At 48.5% G+C, this 19,564-nt stretch overlaps 1 protein-coding gene and 1 long non-coding RNA gene across 6 annotated transcripts in view; one reads left to right on the top strand and one right to left on the bottom strand.

The window, feature by feature from the left end:
- DPP6 (dipeptidyl peptidase like 6) overlaps positions 1–19,564 on the bottom strand; it is a 1,068,014-nt gene that overhangs the window by 187,516 nt on the left and 860,934 nt on the right. For all 5 annotated transcript variants that reach the window (XM_061415284.1, XM_061415287.1, XM_061415283.1 and 2 more), the window contains one exon: positions 8,891–8,943. In XM_061415284.1, coding sequence (XP_061271268.1) covers positions 8,891–8,943 — 53 coding nt within the window. The remainder of the gene's footprint in view (positions 1–8,890; positions 8,944–19,564) is intronic.
- On the top strand, positions 1,246–3,198 carry LOC133246683 (uncharacterized). The gene is made up of 2 exons (XR_009736108.1): positions 1,246–2,744; positions 3,018–3,198. It is a non-coding gene; the product is annotated as an uncharacterized LOC133246683 (long non-coding RNA).

Raw genomic sequence — 19,564 nt, 5'->3', positions numbered from 1 at the left:
CACCAGCTCCCGGAGTTTACGCAAACCCATGTCCATTGAATCAGTAATGCCATCTAACCATCTCATCCTCTGTCGTCCCCTTCTCCTCCAGTCCCCAACCCCTTCCAGCATCAGGGTCTTCTCCAATGAGTCAGTTCTTCACATCAGGTAGCCAAAGTATTGGAGTTTCAGCTTCAACATCAGTCCTTTCAATGAACATTCAGGACTGATCTCTTTTAGGATGGACTGGTTGGATCTCCTTGCAGTCCAAGGGACTCAAGAGTCTTCCCCAACCCCACAGCTCAAAAGCATCAGTTCTTCGGCTCCAGAATGCGTCAATGGGAACAGCGACTCCAGGCTGAGACACCAGGTGGCGCTCACGTCAAGCTCCAGCCCAGACGCAGGCTCCATCTCATCGCCGTGGTGCGGGTGTCAGCGCTATAGGCCTTTGCTGCATATCATCAAGTAAATCTCCAAGGACACTGTCAGCCGGAGACCTGCCTGTATCTTTCTGCTGAGAGGACAAGGAAATTCACATTTGTCGCTTCTTTCCAGAAACAGAAACAGAAGTTTCTCAGCTTCAAAGAGAATCCTGGGGTCACTTGGTGCTGACGGCTAGTGAAGAAGGACCAGCTGACACCAGATACTTGAACTAGAAACTGAGTCACTTAAAAATGCTCTCTTGAGGTCCCATCCTCCGAGACTGTGGTCTGAGTGATTTGGGAGTGGGGCCCAGACCTGCTTCTCCTTATACTCGACAATCTCATTTAATTCATGAATTCCCTCCACCTGTTTCAGTCAACATCAATGCACCCCCTCCCATGCTGGGAAGAGTTCAAGGACAGGAACAGGCAAGTTTAGGTTCCCCAAGGCGCCTGAGGAAATGCCGCATCCCCCATCTTTTCACCTCATTTCCAAACGGGTTTGCTTGTTTGAAAGTCTTTAGACATGGAGGGCGGTTTTTTAAGGGCAGAAAAGGACTCAAAGGAAAGGATTGGTTGAAACAGGCCCCCTTTGACTATGGCTGACGCTTTGTCTCCCGACAGCTCAGACCTGCAGGGGCAGCCTCTCCGGTGGTTATTCTTGGGCATCCCTGTTCTCACACCCAGGCCACAGATACCCGGGACACGGCCAAGCCCCTCCCAGCAAACCCTGCTCTCTGACACGTAAGAATTCAGGAGAGAAATGGGTCAGGCAGTAAATGCACATTAAAACATTTCTAAACACGCTGTCCAGAAACAATTACATATTGACAACAAAAGAGCAATTTAAAGCAAGGATACATTTCAGCCTGAAATGGGAGACAATCTGACTCCAGGAATCGGGGAGGCTGGAGGCAGTTTTAGAGGAGAGGGTTGTGATGTCAGGGCCTGAAGGATCGGAAGGATTTGGACACAGTCGCACGGTCAGCGGCACCTACGTTTCTGGCGTGTTGTGGGGATGGGGTAAAGGATAGAGCGAGCGAAGACGGGACCACCTTCTGTCTGCGTGCAGTGGCGGCGCATCACTGGTCCTCCAGGGAAGACTGCTTCCTGCATCTGGAAGGCATCACGTGCATCCTTCTCCCACCCCCCTCACTGCGGGCGAGACGCATGGATCACAGCGTCCTCCCCCAAAGAGCACAGGCACACTTTAAACTCAGAGCTCCAGGAAGCCATTAGAATTGATCAGAGCTGGCACAGAGTATGAAATTTACTTTCTGTCCAGAGGCAGGGAAATTGTGGGGAGAGTGATTAATTAGATTTGGCTGCATAATGGGAGGCCTTGGTTCCCCCACGAAGGAAGCCTGTAGGACTTTCTGCACACCGAAAGAGGTATTTACACGCACCATTTCAATATCCTACAGAACTCCATAACCTTTCCATGAACCCCATGAGTCAAGCATTTTATTTCCATTATATAGACAGAGTAATAGTGCCCAGAGAAGCAAAGTAACTCTTCCATGATTACACAGGTAAAGAGGCTGACGGGGGATTTATTCTCACATCGATTTGATTCTAAAGCTCATTCTTTTGATAGTGCTTGCTAACTGCTTGTAATTCAGGGGAAGAAGGGAGAGAAGCAGGGAGACTTCGCGGGGAGGGAGCAGGAGAAGCAGCTTAACTAAGATCCAGCCCCGCAGGCCTCGGAGCTGTCTGCAGTGCTGACATGCTGCGCCCTCCAGTAACGGTAGGATCCTGCCCTTTCCGAGAGAGAGTTTAGTCTCTAAGTCGTGTCTGACTCTTCCGTGACCCCGTGGACTGTAATCTACCAAGCTCCTGTGTCCATGGGATTTCCCAGGCAAGAATACTGGAATGGGTAGTCATTTCCTTCTCCAGGGGATCTTCCTGACCCAGGAATCGAACTTGCATCTCCTGCATTGGCAGGCAGATGCTTTACCACGGGGCCTCCTGGGAAGTCTTGCAGGCCTTGCTAGAGGCACGTAGAATGCCACTCTAAGGACGCTCTTTCTCTTATATTTCAGCCTCATGTTGGCCCTTCCTAAAGATACACAGACAATCCTGTTGGCGCAACCCCTGGCAGCTCTGCAGAGTGAACGTGTCCAGCGGCAGCGTCCTGGAGGAGGAGGTGTTGGGCCGCTGACACTGCTGGGGATTCTCAGCGCCGCCCTCGCAAACTCGCTGCCTTGAATCTCCTCACGCATCAGGCTCAACTCACAACAGGCACAGGCTCCCGAAGATTTAATGTGAGGGGCATGGAACATAAACTCTTGAAACCCGTCTTCACTCTCTGAGAGGATGCCACACGCCCACCATCACAGTCAGGTGGTTTCTCCACTGAGCCCTCCCTCACTGCAGGCCTGCCCTGCTCCCCGCCAGGCCCCCTAACTGACTCCAAGCCCTACTCACCCCTTCCCTGCCCTCCGCTCTACACACACGCACAAAACTAACCTAAGCCTGCCGTTTGCACCACGTCTCTCTTAGGCTTGGTGTTCAGCGTGTTCTTCCTGTAAAGACCCACGGCACTCAGCTGGGGATTAGGTCTTCCACACCCCAGGCTCACCCCAGACACCCCCAATCCCGTCTTTCCCCATGCAGAGTCCCAGGAGAACAGCCCTGCTCCGGCCTGGCCTGGCACCCCACTAATTCCAGGAAGACGCTGGCTCACTGAAAAGGTCAAGCTCATTTAATGATTCACCCGACCTGGAATATCTCCTCTCAGTCTCCATCTATTAAACCAAACAAAATAAAACTTACTCGACTATAAGGCTCTGCTCAAGCCAGACTTCCTTTTTGAGATTCTTTATGGCATCTCTTCTTTTGTGTTCATTGTTTAAAATACCCATTTGAGGCATTTAATTTTATATTGTTATATAAGCAAGGGGTTCCAACCAGTCCATCCTAAAGGAAATCAGTACTGAATATTCATTGGAAGGACTGATGCTGAAGCTGAAACTCCAATACTTTGACCACATGATGCAAAAAACTGACTCGTTGGAAAAGACCCTGACGCTGGAAAAGATTGAAGGTGGAAGGAGAAGGGGACGACAGAGGATGAGATGGTTGGATGGCATCACCAACTCAATGGACATGAGTCTGAGTAAACTCTGGGAGTTGGTGATGGACAGGGAGGCCTGGTGTGCTGCAGTCCATGGGGTCGCAAAGAGTCAGACATGACTGAGCGACTGAACTGAACTCAACTGATATGTCTGAGTCCTTCCTTTTCAAGAAGATTTTGAACTCCTTAAGGATAGAAACCATGCTCTGTTGCTCAATACAGCACTTCACTGTTGACTTATCTTTTCTGCTTCCACTGAAAGCAAAACAAGAAAGCCTTAGAAATTAATTGCAGCAAGTCAGGTTGAGATGAGATTAAAAAAAGAACTTATTGAGCACTGAGAATTGTAGATCGTTGAGGCTACAGACATTACTTTTAAGAGAGAAATTAAAATCACAAGGGCATTTTAATCACCTGAGTGTCATGGAACAGGTCTTAGCTTTGAAAAAATTTTAAAGGGAATTTTATTATGGTAGGGGTTATATCATTCCTCTCCTTGTAACAGAAAGGATTTGAGCTGGCTAGAAAGTACAGTCTGATAAAATTTAATTATGAGACTACAAATACATATTGGGGACATATTACAATATGAAGAAATAACATTCCCAGGCAGTCACTCGGAGCAAAATTCTCTGCTGTGCACTGCACATGTATTCCCCTTGATTCTTATCGGGTGCCTACGAAGAGGGCACTGTTGTTAGCATCCTTGTAAGAGTGTGGACGCGAAGCTCCGTAGAAGTACAGCAGCTCTCGAGGTCATACGGCCAAGGTCAGCTGCCAACTGGGACTCGTCTTCAGGTCCATGAGACCCCAGGGCTTCGGTCTGTAACTCCCGGGTCACGAGGTCCGGGAAGGCGCTGGGCACCGCGGTGTGTTCTCAACCCAGGTATCTGTCTTCTAAATAAAGAGAATGCTCTTCTATGTCCCAGCCTGTAAAGTTCGAGAGTAACCCTGGGCAGAAGGAATCTAGGTCTCAGCTCGTCATTTTCGCAGATGTGACTTAATAAGTCAACCGGAATTCCAAAGGAGTACGATTTTGTACGGTTTGTTTGGTAAAGGCAAGTAAGCAAGGTCAGGGCAACAATATCGACAGAAGGCCGCCCGGCGTGCGCACGAGGAGAGCTTCACGTGCGTCTCAGTCCCTGTCCCATTACTGCTCTGTTTGCCAAACTCCAAAATGCCAATGCTATCTAATTACGGGGTGTGCCCAATTTTTCTTAAAATTGGTGTCTGTTATGGAAGGGTTGAGTTTCTCCAGCCCATCTGATTTCCAGAATGATCCTAATAGATATGAAAACCTGCAAATTACATACAAATATAATTTTTTACAGAAAAGCACTCAAGTCAAAGGGAAAACTAACCCAAGAAAAAATTCATGTCAGGAAAACTCCAAGAAACAGCAAATCTACCAAAAACTGCTACGAAAACACACGATGGACCCTTAACAGAGGACATTTATCTGGCTCGCATTTCTATCAGTCTCTGTCATCAAGTGCTGCTCTACTTTGCTGCAGTTCCGATATAAACACTTAGTAAAACACTCTATGTTAAAAATTAACTAGCTTTAATTCTGGCTTACTAAACTAGTCTGTGTAAAAGACACATGTCCTTTGAGGACACAACTTTTGAAAATTTAGTATGTGAAAGTCAAACACCCCTACCATGAGGCTCCAGATCTTCCAACAGATGAAAATTCAGCCAGCTCGTGGTTCTCATTATGACTCGAGCCACTGCATGTGCCCTGGGGTCTACCCCAGGCTCCAGCTGCGGAGGTCAGAGCTGGGGATGGAGGGGGTTAAACAGGGGTCAGGGAGGCCTCCTTCTCCCTCATGAGAGAGACAGAAGAGAGGGTTCACCCACCCCAGATCCTTCCATCACTGGCAAAAAGGAAGGAAGCCAGAGTTTAGGGGGTGCTGAAAAATTAATTCGGTTCATCTCTGTGATTGTTCGGAAAGCCTGAAGCTAAGGGAGAAAATCTAAGTTATAAATGCCAAGTAATCCCATCCTGCAGCTCGAATGGCCTCGGGCTGGAAGCGAGGGACTGCAGGGAGAGAGGGATAAGAGGAGAGGTGAGAAAAAGATACACGTCTGTGTCTCCAGAAATATCAAGAGGAGCTCTCATATGTTCTGCCCTATGAGTAAATGCTAATTTAAGTGTTTTTATAGAGACGTTTCTATTTAAAGAGACAACTGTGCTTTCCTCACCACCCCAAGCCTACCTACAGGGCTGTGTTCTTGCCTGGCCACCAGGCAGGGCCCTGGTACAACTGACTGAGCTCAACAAACCTCTCTCAGACACTGAAGCTGCATAAGCTCAAGGTCTAAAGGCTCACCCAGTTTGGAAATCCACTGTCTCATTAATACAAAGAAGACTTTGATGATACTTGAAACTCATTCATTTATTGTTCATAAATGACCAGCCAATCCTAAAGGAAATCAACCGTGAATATTCACTGGAAGGACTGATGCTGAAGCCGAAGCTCCAATACTTTGGCCACCTGATGGGAAGAACTGATTGACTGGAAAATACACTGATGCTGGGAAAGAATGAAGGCAGGAAGAGAAGGGGACGACGGCGGGTGAGATGGTTGGATGGCATCACCGACTCGACAGACATGTGTTTGAGCAAGCTCCGGGAGATGGTGAAGGACAGCAAAGTCTGGTGTCCTGCAGTCCATGGGGTCACGAAGAGGTGAAGAGTGGGACACGACTTAGTGACTGAACAATGACAAAATGATCTTATGCCAAAGAGGAGGAGCTGGGCAGTCAAACAGTGATCGCCATTTTCGGAGCCACTTCAGTTTACATGAAGATGAGATGAATCACAGGCGTCCTCACCCACCAGAGGCTGTTTCCCGTAAGTGCAGCAAGCACTCTGTTACACCTTTCAATCCTACGAAAGCCCTTATGTAACTGAGCGGGGCCCCATGGGGCCTTCCTGGAGGAGAACCCTTCCCAACCCACGTTCTCCACCTGCCTCTTGTCTCTAGAAAAACTGTAGCCTACCTAGGTTTCCCTCAAGTTCCCAAGAGGAAATTTAATCATAGAATGGAGAAGATGCAAAAAGAAAGGAGAAAAGCCAAACATGGCAACATAATAATAGTTTAGCCATTAACCAAAGTCAAGGACCTTTAGCTCCTCCTCCAGGGCTACGGATCGTATTCTGAGCCACGTCCTCTGAGCTGTGTTGCAGATACTGATGCCCCCACCAGCTGGGAGAAGTTAACTGTAAGCTGCACACAAGCATGGAGACCCCAGACCAGTTGGAACCAAAAGGACACGTTGACGCTTACTTACCTCACCACCAGTCGGTCAGAAGGCTGTCCATGAGCTGGTCGCATAACCCACGATCCCCCTCCCTCACCCTGTCTTTAAAAACCTTTTCCTGGCGCCTGCAGGGAGTCTGGGCCTTTTAAGCACCAGCTGTCTGAACTCCTTGCTTGGCGCCTGCAATCAATGCGCACTTTGCTTCACCGCAACCTGGTGTCAGTATGTCAGCTTTACTGCATTTGGGCGAGCAAGTCCACGCTTGGCTCAGTAACACTTAGGAAAGCAATAAATGAGCACCGGTAAAAGTCTGATTTTACAGCTGCAGTGTAACACCCAAGGGGACTGTTTGAGGCGGACGGTGAGCCCAGACTGTGTTGGAGTCCAGGTCTCCTGGACACCAGCCACGAGAAGGCAGGACGGAGGAGAAGGACGATTTCCTCGCAAGAGCGACGTGCCAGGGTGAACACGCATGAGACTCAACCAATACGCGAAGGCAGTGCTGATTACCACGACTGTTTAAAAACACGGAAAGCAGCTCACTCTCTGCTGACATCCCCTATGGGGGATTGTCACCCTCATCGTGAGCACTGAAACCAAGCCTTCAGCACAGACCACCTTGCCCTCAGGTTTGCAGTCTGTCTGGCAAACTCGTGCCAGGAGATGTATTTCTCCTAAATGCCACCTGATGCAGTGAAATATGTGCACCGTGTGTCAAGCACAAAATGCTTTTAGAGTTTTGAGTTTTACAAATTTATCCTTCATCTAGGATAAATTCTATTGCTCCCAGAAGGGATAGATAAATCTCAAGGCATAATTATACCCCTGCTGGCCGTGACCTTTGAAGGTGCATATCTGCTTGAAAAATAATAGAATACTCCCTCCTCTGTGAAAGACATTTGAGTTTCTATCTGAACTATGCTTTAAATAAAACATGCCCATGCATACTTTATTTTCACGACAGGGGGTCATCTTTAGTTTCTTGGGGCTTGAGTCTTCTAACAGTCTAACAGAAGCGACTAATCACATTTTGCCGCATATTTACATGCATCCTTTATTTATCTGAAGTCCAAAATGAAGTTATTTTCTCCATGCTTGTCTTCCAAGGATATGCCCATATTCTACCCAACTTAGTTGTGAAACATCCATTCTGTGATCAATGCTCTCCTACAGAACAATATTTTTTTAATCAACTCCTGCTGTTTGTTTCCATTTGCTTAGGAAAATTAGGATGCCTTCCCCTAAGTCATCCCGGGAAACCACACAATATTGCCAGCAGCACAACCCAATGCCTTTGAACATTTCCTGAGTACCTCACCTTGTCAAAAAAAAGTGAGAGAAACTGTGGAAGGTAGAGATGAGGACAGAAGAAGGGCGGTGTGGGGGTGTGGGGAGGGGGACTGTAGTGGGTGGAGGAGGGGAGGGAGGAGGGGGAGGAGCGGAGAGAAAGAAAAAACAGAAATGGAAGCAAGCAAACGCCATCCTTGCCTCATTCTCCTTGTTTTGCAACTGGTCTTCCATGCGCCAACTCAACAAATGGCTTCATCCAACTTTAACCTCGAATCAACACCTCTGGATTCCAAAGATGAGCCCCTGACAACACACTCTGCTGTGTATACCCAGAGCTGAAAACTCTGCCAAATCACGCACTCACGTCTTTTCCTTCCCACTCACACTTCTGGGTCCCAAGTCTTCCCGTTTTGAGAAACAAGATGCGCTCAGGGTGCTGCCCTTTCTACTGTGTATATAAACCGGGAACCCCCCTGGGAGTCAGAAGGTGAATCACCATGCCCTGGGGGGACTGAAGGTGATTACAAATCACAGGGTGGGGGGTTGGTGATTGGGGGCTGGGGCAGCACCTTACCCTGCAGGACCTGGAACCTGGGCACCAGAGCAGGAGGCGGCGCAGCTGCTCTGGGAACGGGGCTTCACTAACGGGCGAGGAGCTGGACTCACTGACACCCCTACCCCCACCCCCACCCCGGGGCCTGGGGGCACCCCAGAGGTTCCCACAGCATCAGGACACTTCACTGTCAAAAGCTAAGGTGCTGTATTTCCTGCCCTAGGAATTAAGCAACTAGTCAGCGTTCCACCCCACTCTGTTCTGCAGATTCCTCATTAGAAGAAAATGAAAGAACCATCTTACCCATGAGGGATTTTGCTCAGGACATAATATCCAGTATAGGAGTGTTGATATATCTGAAACAGACACACAAAAAAACAAGAAACAAAAAAACAAGCATTGAGATCATAGTTGTGATTATATTTTTCAAATCACTGTGAATCCTAATAAACAAGCCTGGACCAAAAAGCATGTAGTCAGGAGACCAGGCAGCCAAGTCTTTTATTTACTCAGGAAGTAAATTTGCATATCATGTCAGTCTTTACTTCCACCATTTGCATGTGGTTTACTGGGTAGCTAGAGGCTTGGTGTCATTTCCATGACTACCTGGTTTGTGATTAAATCGGGGCAGAGATTTCCAGCTCAACTAATGTTAGCACAGAACTAACGTGGACGGTGCTCACTGGAGGCTTCCTGACAGCCAGCTGGACCAGAGATGGGGAAACCCAGGCCCGGCGGGAGGTCCCTGAAATCTCCGGCAGAGTCCACTCTGTACCCTCAGTGATACCAGAGCCAAGATGGGCTTACCTGGGCAAACTCCTGTCCCCTGGACAATTCGATGTGCGTGTTTTAGTTTCAGAGAGTGGCCAATAAATTAAGAGCTCATTGCAAGGGGAACGTAGCATTTCCAAACTCCTGTAAGCCTCGGGTCTCAGATGTCCCTCTTCAACTCTTGAGCCAGGAGATTACTCCCCAACCAAATGCAGTGACTAGAATGCAAGGGTCACCCCCAAAGAAGGGAGAACGTGGCCTCTGTCCTCTCTAGCTTTCTGGAGAGAGACCCTTTAGGGGTGGTGTGGAATGTGATGTGTTGGTTACCCTGAAAGGATGAAGTGAGAACCGCATTTCACTTCCCTTGCTCTGGAAACTTCTGAGGGTTGGTGCCCTGTGTGGGCCAGCGCTTGCTGACTAGCATTTTAAAACCAGCTTTCTAAAGATAACGGGTGAGGGACATGCAGGCCAAGGAAGACAGAGCTACCGTAGTGCATGTGCATATGGACACGCTTGGTGCAATGACGGACGTGAGCCTGCAAAGGAAAATGGGGGGGGTCTGCTAACACCCCCGACTCCACGCCTGGTCTGGGCCCCCGGATTAACCTCGAGGGGATCACAGCTATTTGGCGAAGAAAGGACCCAGATATAAAAATAAAAAACAGAACTTAATTGCTAAAGAGATTTCGCTTCCAGTGACCCCAGGACTCCTGCACTAGAGCCCCGGGCCCTGGGATGGTGTGCTCAAGGGCAGGAGACGGTCATCCAGCTGGGGGTCTAGTTGAAACTCTGGTCCAGGTGTGAAGAAACAGCTTTGGAGGAGCAAAATCGTGACGAAGAACACCATGCGCTCCCGTAGCAATCTGAGCAGGACTCCCCCCACACCCCCACCCCAGGACCGAGCTGCTGTTCTGAAGTGCTACAGTGCTGCTCCCCCAGGAGAAGGCGGGGCCGGGGTCCCAGCCCCTGTGTCCTGAGCAGACTGACGCTCAGAGAGCCCCTTGGAGGTCCGGGAGCTTTGCCAGAGGGTGCCTCTGGGGACGGAGACGGGAGCGGAAGCTGGGTGGCCTGGACCGTTTCTCTACGGCCACGGCGTCTGTGCTGGGCTGTTCCGTCTCCCCAACAGTGCCCTTTCACGCTACATGGCTCACCCCATTTTCACGGTGACCCCAGGCGGCACCTCTGTTTGCTGAGATGGGAAAGTGAGGCCCTGCAAGGGGCGTGGAGGATGAAGCAGTGGTGGAGGCACGAGGAGAGGAGGAGGGCTGGGTCCTAACTCAGTGACCCCGATGGGGTCAGAAATGATGGCCCGATGCTTCTGCACAGGCTGTAAACGGTACTGAGGCCTCCCAGCTCCTTCTCGGGGCATTTGCTCTGCAGAAGGATGGCTGTCAGATTGTGAAGACACTCAAGTGACCACAAGGGGACGAGCGAAGGTTCTCCCCCATGAGATGACCATGAGCCAGCAAGGCACAGGGAAGCTTGGAAATTGATTCTTCACTCACCAGTCAGGCCTGCAGATGACACGGCCCTGACGAACAACCTCATAAGAGAATGTGAGCTGGGGCCACTCAGATCTAAGATGGTCCTGAGTTACTGACCCACAGTAACCATGAGACAGGAAGTATTGGTTGTCTTAAGCCACTAAGTTTCGGATAGCTTCTCACACAGCAGTTGGTAAATAATACATCTAGTTTAAATCCAGATGATAAAGATTAACTATTAAATCAGAAGTGGACAGACTTCTGAGTTTCTGGATTCCCTCCCTATAACCTTTCAGCAACTTCTAAAACAAGTAGACAAATTACCTATCAAAGAGTCCGTACAGAAGAGCTGAGGGGTGGGGGGCATTATGGACCAAAGCATTTGGAAAAAGCCTTTGAGGTTCCCGTAGAGAACGGTCCAGAGCACAGGGGATGAGGTGGTCGTGACGCTGCTGGGAGAGCGGGGAGCATTTCTGGAGCACGTTCTACGCACTGGCAGTGCACCAGCTCCTCAGCATCCGTGAATGTGCTCAATCTGCACGGGCCGGGTATTATTATCCTATCTTTTGGATAGGAAGACTGAATCAAACCCATAATACTTGAGATCCATTTCTCTCTAAGCACATGATGGAAATTGCCTGAACAAAGGGTACAGCTCTTAATTCTCAAGTTACAAGTCCAAGTTGGTTGTTGTCAACTGAAAAATCCAGGATACCAACAGCTGTAATACATATGCAAAGTAAGGACACGTACTTCTTGCTTGGTCGAAGCCCTATTTATTTGGCCCATCTGGAAATAGTGATTTCAGTTCATTCTCTGGTTATGACATTCCCAAACCCCTAGACTTACATCTTCACACCTCTTTAAATATGCCTGCAAATGACCCTGAAATTCAACTCTGTGGATATCTTCTGAGTGGGACCAACGAGAAAAAGGAAGACAAAACTAAAATAACCTAATAAGGATAATAGAATAAAACGATGAGAGAGCTGTCCATTTACAATTCTGCCTCTGTTCTGTCAGGCAGGAAGAAAAAAAACAAGCCTATAGGGATGGGAAATGTAACAGAATATCTAGAAAATGAAACCACTAATTAGAAAGATTCAAACAAGATGAAAGAGAGTCAAGAAGTAGAGACAGATAAAACCTGAAGCTGGAGTACCTATGTGCCAAGTACGTATGTAAAAGAAGCATTCCAGGGTAAACCGTGGATGCAAATGAAGAGCCTTCAGCATGAAACTGCAGTTATGACTCAAGAGCTACTCTTAAAAAACGGGGAAGTAGGAGGAAGATGAAGTGATTTTCTCAACGCTCCAAGATGAAACAATCAAATACCATTCTCCTCTGCAAAATGTTCCCTCAACCTGGAGCCGAAAGAACCACAAAGAAAACTTTGAAAGAGGACAAATTTCAAGTGTTTTCATTTGCACAATGCCTCATCTTGAAAGACATTAAAAAAAAAGTTACATCTCCCTGAAAGAATTTGAGATAAAAGCCTTTTGTGTGTCTGTGTGTGGACTCTCTCTCTCTTGTATTTATTTATGCATCTTTCTTTAAAACAGACTCTAAATACTTCTGATCATGGAAAAAAGTACAAAGAGCTGGAAGTTAGTAAGACTGCATTGTTATTTTTGTGTGAGTGAACTTTTAGAAGTTCATGAATATAAGGTTTCTTCCCACAAAACATCAAATTTCCCTTGGAAAGTAAACACATGAAAATCTGTTACCCAAAATACCATTCACAAGATGGAAAAGCAATTTCATCATATTGTTTCTTTTTTTTTTAATGTATCATACAATATAGTTGACATCGGCATTCAATGATTTGGAAAAATAACCCAATTTTTTGGGCTAGGTTCATATTTGGCCTGCATCTAATATATCTGAGGGCTTCCCTGATGGCTCAGCTGGTAAAGAATTCACCTACAATGCAGGAGACACAGGTTCGATGCCTGGGTTGGGGAGATCCCCTGGAGAAGGGAACGACGACCCACTCCAGTATTCTGGCCTGGAGAATCCCATGGACTATACAGTCGCAAAGAGCTGGACATGACTGAGCGACTTTCACTTTAATATTTCTGAAGCATCACTCTGTGCGCAGCCTGCTTTCTTATCCTCTCCCACATCACCCTCTGAGAGACGCCGACTTTGACTTCCCTCTGGTCTTTCCCACTGCAGCCTCACCAGGTACACTGAGATGGACTCACTTTATGCCCTCTTCCTCTATGAAATCTCCCACTCTTATAGTCTTAAACCATGGTTACCTGAATATTAATTTCATGGACCTGTTTCCTCAACGGTAGGCCAGTGTATCAGACTCCCCCACTGACTTCTTTCTCCACCTTAGGTTCACAGGCACCCCAGACTCAATATTCTCCGAAAGAAACTTTTCAACAACCCTTAAAACCTAGCTTTCCTTTCGTATTTCCTATCCTGGTTGGTGGTGGCTCCCTCATCCCCTCAGTAAACTGAGCTGAAAACTGAGTTTTTCTTAACTCCATTATTTGCCTCCTTCCTCCTCTGGCTCAATTCCATATATCCCCAAACGGTGCTGAAATAATTTCTCAAGTCCTTCTCAAATCCATCGCCCATCCGTCATCCCTAAGGCAAGTGCCCTGCTTCAGACCCCTGTCCATCCTGCCTCTCCTACAAGAGAAGCTACCGTGTTCTTCTCTAAGACTAACTTCTGAGACCTTGACCCCATTCCCTTCTGCTTCCTGTTGAACTTGATTATCAACTCTTCTACCACAAATTACCCCGCCTTATATTTTTCATCAGGCTTCCCAGGTGGCTCTAATGGTAAAGAACCCGCCTGCCAACGCAGGAAATGCAAGAGACACGGGTTCGATCCCTGGGTTGGGAAGATCCCCTGCAGGAGGGTATGGCAACCCACTCCAGTATTCTTGCCTGGAGAATCCCAAGGACAGAGGAGCCTGGCGGGTACAGTCCACAGGGTTGCAGAGAGTTGGTCACAACTGAGTGTGCGTGCACACACACACACACAGCACATATTTTTCATCACTCCCTCTCCATGGTTTTGTCTCTCTGATCTGTTGAATTAAAATCTCCCACATGAAAAAAATCCTTGGCCATTTCCCTCCTCCCCCAAATTCCTTCTCTTTAACTAGCATGGTACTTTATAAGGAAAGTCTGCACTGCATCACTTTCCATCGCTTCATGCCCACTGCATCATCCTCCCGACGTTCTCATAGTGCCACCTCTGCGTGTCTGTCCCACTGCCGTGCACGACAGCGTCTTATTTTCCAGCCCGCTGGCTCACTCTGCAGTGCGTGACAAAGGCCACAGGAATCCTTCTCCCCTCTTCGTTCCCAGGCAGGTCACTGGCCTCGGTCTCCTCCCTGCCTGTCCTTTCTGCTCTGCAGACCCCTTGAACGGATGCAGGCACCAACCTGCCACCCACGCAAGTTCCCCTCGTTGGTCTGCACTCTTGGTCTGGAAGGACATTGCTTCCTTATGTGACGTCGTCCTGAGTTCATATTTTCATGCTTGATCTACTTGACTTCTAAGCTCATATTTTGGCTTATGTTGGGCCTTTCAGCATGTTTTTGCTCCAAACTGTCATAGCACATTCAATATTTTGAAAACCAAATAAATTCTTCTCCTAAAAATTCTCTCTTTTTTTCCTTTGGCTGCACTGTGCAGCACGTGGATCTTAGTTCCCCCTCCAGGGATCGAACCTGCGCCTCCTGCACTGGAAGTGTGGAGGCTTAGCCACTGGACTGCCAGGGAAGTCCCCTAGAGGATTCCCTTTTATGTTCTTGCATGTATCTGGTCTCTCGGTAGAAGCATCTTGGAATCAGCTCTAACCACTCCTATTCCTTCCTCCTTTCCTACTGTCCAGGTACAACTGGTTTCCAAATTTCACTGGACTGTGACTTTGGAATGAACCTTAAATTCACAGCACAATTTCCACCCTCAGTAACAATGCCCTAGTTTGATGCCTGAGTTATCACAATGACCCTCCAGGTGATCTTCCAGCCTCTGGCCAGAACTCCCCTCCTCCCCAAGGCCTGGAGAAGTCCTTTATCACAAGGGTCGGGAGCTGTGGGTGGCTGTGCTGGTTTGGAATAGTTTGGGAGTAGGATGCAGGCACTCCTGTGTATCCACTATAACTACAACTCAGTTTTATACTAAGACATATGTATTTAGTTTTATACTAAGACATATGTTCAATTCCCAGCCTGAGCATCATTTGATGGGTGAACTCAGACAAATTACTTAACCTCTGAGCCTGAGAAGTAAAACCTGTGAGTATTTGCTTAGGAAATGTAAGCCATGAGAAAGGAATCAAGAATGCTCATGTTTAAATTTTAAGAACTATATAGTCTAGCTACTAGCACTGTACCGAATCCACAAAATTCTTTTTTTTGTCCACACTTTTGGGCTGTAAAAAAACCAGGAATTCCACAGAGAATGGCAAGGTTGGAGCTGACCTATTCCAAGGGAGGGAGAAGACAGGAAAACAACTGAGATTGTTGCCCTCTGGACTGGCTGCGGCCAGCACCACCTCTGGAGAAGGGGATGACAGAGGATGAAATGGCTGGATGGCATCACGGACTCAGTGGACATGAATCTGAGCAAACTCCGGGTGACGTGAAGGACAGGGAAGCCTGGTGTGCTGCAGTCCATGGGGTCACAAAGAGTCGGATATGACTTAGTGACTGAATAACAAGTGTTTCAATAATGAGGTGGATGGTCCCCTGAAGGGGTGAGCTCCCCAGCACTGATGGGATTCAGGCAGAGGCTGGAGAGCTGCTGTGAGGGACGCCCTGGAATGGGTGTGTGCATTCTTAGGCAGATGGCTCCAGCAGACATGATTCCCCTTTCTTGTCTGATCCTACATTCTATTTATTTATGGGCTTTGCTACTAGCTCAGCTGGTAAAGAATCTGCCTGCAATGCAGGAGACTCAGGTTAGATCCCTGGGATGAGAAGATCCCCTGGAGGAGGAAATGGCAACTCACTCCAGTATTCCTGCCTGGAGAATCCCACAGACAGAGGAGCCTGGTGAGCTACAGTCCACTGGGTCAAAAAGAGTCGGACACGATGGAGGGACGAATATTTTCACTTTTCCTTCTATTTATCGAGGAAATTAAACATATTAGAGGGTACAGATGAGCTCGGAGTAAGCTTCTCCCAAGCTAGAACCAAGGACACCACGGATGGAATGATACATCTCCCAAGCTAGAACCAAGGACACCACGGATGCAATGATACACGGCTGAAGACATAAGATACAGGACCGTGAGGTGAACAGATGCCAAAGGCGCCAGGGAAGATTAACACGGGAAAGTCAGACTGGGCGGGGGAGAACGTGAGGTGTGGGAACCAGGGAAGATTAACGCGGGAAAGTCAGACTGGGCGGGGAAGAACGTGAGGTGTGGGAACCAGGTGGTAAACAGAGAAGGGAACTATCCGTGCAAGATGCACACTGATGAGTGAGAAAATAGAAATCTGAAGGGAGAAGATAAAAACTCTAAAAAAAGTAGCTGGAAAAGGTAAGATGTCTTGGTTTTAAAATTGGAGAAAATAAGCATTTACCCAGAGGGTCTATCTCCTCACAGTTTTGAAGGTTCTGTTACCAAAAGAGAAGGAATTTCATTGGCTTCCAGCCGGCAATACCAGTTCCCCTGAGAATTAACACACAGCCAGCCCCAGGAGAAAGCAAGCAACCTGCCTCCCAAACCCAAGCCAACGTTCCCTGGGCCATGACGGATTCTCGAGCACTGTTCATGATCCTTCTGTGACATTCTGTAGGTGTTCCGTCAAAACCTTTTTGAGAACAGCTTTATGGAGGAGTAATTGACACATCAAATACTGCACGTAGGTGACTTCCCTGGTCGTTCAGTGGTTAAGAATCCACCTTGGAGTGCAGGGGACCAGGGTTTGATCCCTGGTCGGGGAACTAAGATCACACACACCTTCCAGCAACTAAGCCCAAGCACCACAACTATTGAGCCCAAGCACCACAACTACTGAGCCCAAGCACCACAACTACTGAGCCCAAGCACCACAAACTACTGAGTGCAAGCACCACAACTACTGAGCGCAAGCACCGCAACTACTGAGCCCAAGCACCACAACTACTGAGCCCAAGCACCACAACTACTGAGCCCATGCCACGACTAGAGGTTCTGTGTCCTGCAATGAAAAGATCCCACACGATGCTGCTGAGACCCGATGAAGCCACATGAATTAATTAATTTTAAAAGTTACAAAAAAAGGCACTGCACGTATGTGATTCATTCGAGTTGATGAGTCTAGACACTTGTGACAGTCAGGACCAAGGCACCAGACACACCCAGCACCTTCCACGGCTGCCTTGTGTCCCTGACAACCTTTCAGGAAAGCAGCAAAGACCAGATAATTAAGCCTGAAGCCCTGGTGCCCCCTCAGTCAGTGGGGAGAAGTGAGGTGAGGAAACCTACTCTCTGTTTTTTCAAAACCATGTCACAAGTCTCCACACTCACGTGGTGTGTTCCTAAGACTCGGTCCTCACACGTTCTGCTGAACAACCTGCCCTCCTGGTTGTGGATGCCCTCCATCCACACGGTTAGACCAGGGTCAGGGTCAACTCTCACAGAGCAGCTGCCGTTCCTCCAAGAAGCCCTCAACACCCGCTCTGAGGACGGCTCATGACCCAGAGAGGGCTTCAGGGTCTGCCAAAGGCTCCCCGAATAGTCCATCCGGATCCTTCTCTGAGTAATGAAAACAAGCGAGCGCATCTCTAATATCTGATGAGATAAGAGCTAACCAGTTCGTAGGGTCTTACTGGGAAGAAATGATGAATATCCTGCCTGGAAACCCTTTCACTTAGTGGAGAAACGGGCCCAGCTGAGGGTTCTCGGTCTTTTGAGGAGTGAGACCCATGGGCCGAAATGCTCTAGAGAAGATGCCCAGGTCAGCGGGAGTCTGGACAGAAAGCCAGGTGAGGGACACCCGGGGCAGGTGGTCTGCACAGAAGAGAGAAGCCCGAGGGCAGCCGGAGGGCTGATTCTCGGTTTCAAACAGCCCCGGGAGTAAGTGCCAACAGGCCTGTTCTCATTTCCTCCACGCTGGAGGACAGCATTGACAAGTTCACGTGACAAGGAACTCATCTCAGACCAATGATGCTGACTGCTGGTGACGAAAGCTAGACTGGCAAGGCGTCCAGGCCCCTGGCAGTGTGGATGCAGAGTTTGCAGGGGCATGCAGGAGAACGCCATGGTGACACTGAGCCCGGGGACTCTACATCCCCCCCTGTTCATAGAGCCCCTCGGGTCCCAGGGGGGACTGCACCCCTGCCCTCCCCACCTCTGTCCTGTCTCGTGCCTATGTTTAACCGTGCAGGCACTGAAGCCTGGATCTGGGCGCTCAAGCCTCAGGGCGTCACGTCTGACAAGCCGCTGACAGTGACACAGTTGGTGATGTCCCCCTGCACGCAGAGTCCACACTGCTTCCTCTCCTAGATTCTGGAGAAATCCCATCTCGTGACAGAGTTGGTCTCTGCTAGACTCTTAATCTCCTGTTTCATTCCTGTCTTTTATTGGGCTCTACCCCCAATGACTCGGCATCATGCCAGAACATCTGGCCTGGTCTCTGTGAATCTCAAGTCCTGATGTAGAGGTTGATGATGACGGAAAGGTTCCTGAAGAGCCCAGTCCTCCCAGAGAAGCTGCTCCTTCTGCCAAGCACAAGGTCATGGTCACCTCTGGGGTCTAGCGACTGCACTTGGTATACATCTCCTCATACTCGGCTGACTTATTTGATATTGTCTCATGAAGAATTTGGCAACCCATTCCAGTACTCTTGCCTGGAAAATCCCATGGACGGAGGAGCCTGGTAGGCTGCAGTCTATGGGGTAGCGAAGAGTCGGACATGACTGAGAGACTTCACTTTCACTTTCATGCATTGGAGAAGGCAATGGCAACCCACTCCAGTGTTCTTGCCTGGAGAATCCCAGAGACAGGGGAGCCTGGTGGGCTGCTGTCTATGGGGTTGCACAGAGTCAGACACGACGGAAGCAACTTAGCAGCAGCAGCAGCAGCATGAAGAATTGATGCTTTTGAACTGCGGTGTCGGAGAATACTCTTGAGAGTCCCTTGGACTGCAAGGAGATCCAACCAGTCCATCCTAAAGGGAGATCAGTCCTGAGTGTTCATTGGAAGGACTGATGCTGAAGCTGAAACTCCAATATTTTGGCCACCTGATGCGAAGAGCTGACTCACTGGAAAAGACCCTGATGCTGGGAAAGATTGAAGGCGGGAGGAGAAGGGGACGACAGAGGATGAGATGGTTCGATGGCATCACTGACTCAATGGACGTGAGTTTGGGTAAAGTCTGGGAGGTGGTGATGGACAGGGAGGCCTGGCATCTTCGGTCCATGGGGTCGAAAAGAGTCGGACACAACTGAACATCTGAACTGATCCACTGACTGATCATGAAGTCAAACTTCATGCTATATTGATTTAAAAGGAAACATTTTCTAGAGGGCCCCCACTAACTAGAAATAGATTGAAATATTTAGTAAAAGAAAGAAAAAGATGCTTCGGTGCTCTGATGTAAGATAAATGTTAGGAAATGACTCTGCATAAACAAAACGTCCCTTGTCCTCCGGGTTGCGTATGCTGTTTCCGTGTAACCATCGGCAAAAGTAACACAGAGCAGACAGCTGCGACCACAAAAGCAAAGCAAAGACCTCAGTATTCAATACTTGTATCTCA

Source organism: Bos javanicus, chromosome 4 (genome assembly GCF_032452875.1).
Source record: "Bos javanicus breed banteng chromosome 4, ARS-OSU_banteng_1.0, whole genome shotgun sequence".
Lineage (NCBI taxonomy): Eukaryota > Metazoa > Chordata > Mammalia > Artiodactyla > Bovidae > Bos > Bos javanicus.
The sequence above is the reverse complement of the archived record's forward strand: the minus strand, read 5'-3'. Positions and strand labels throughout refer to the sequence as shown.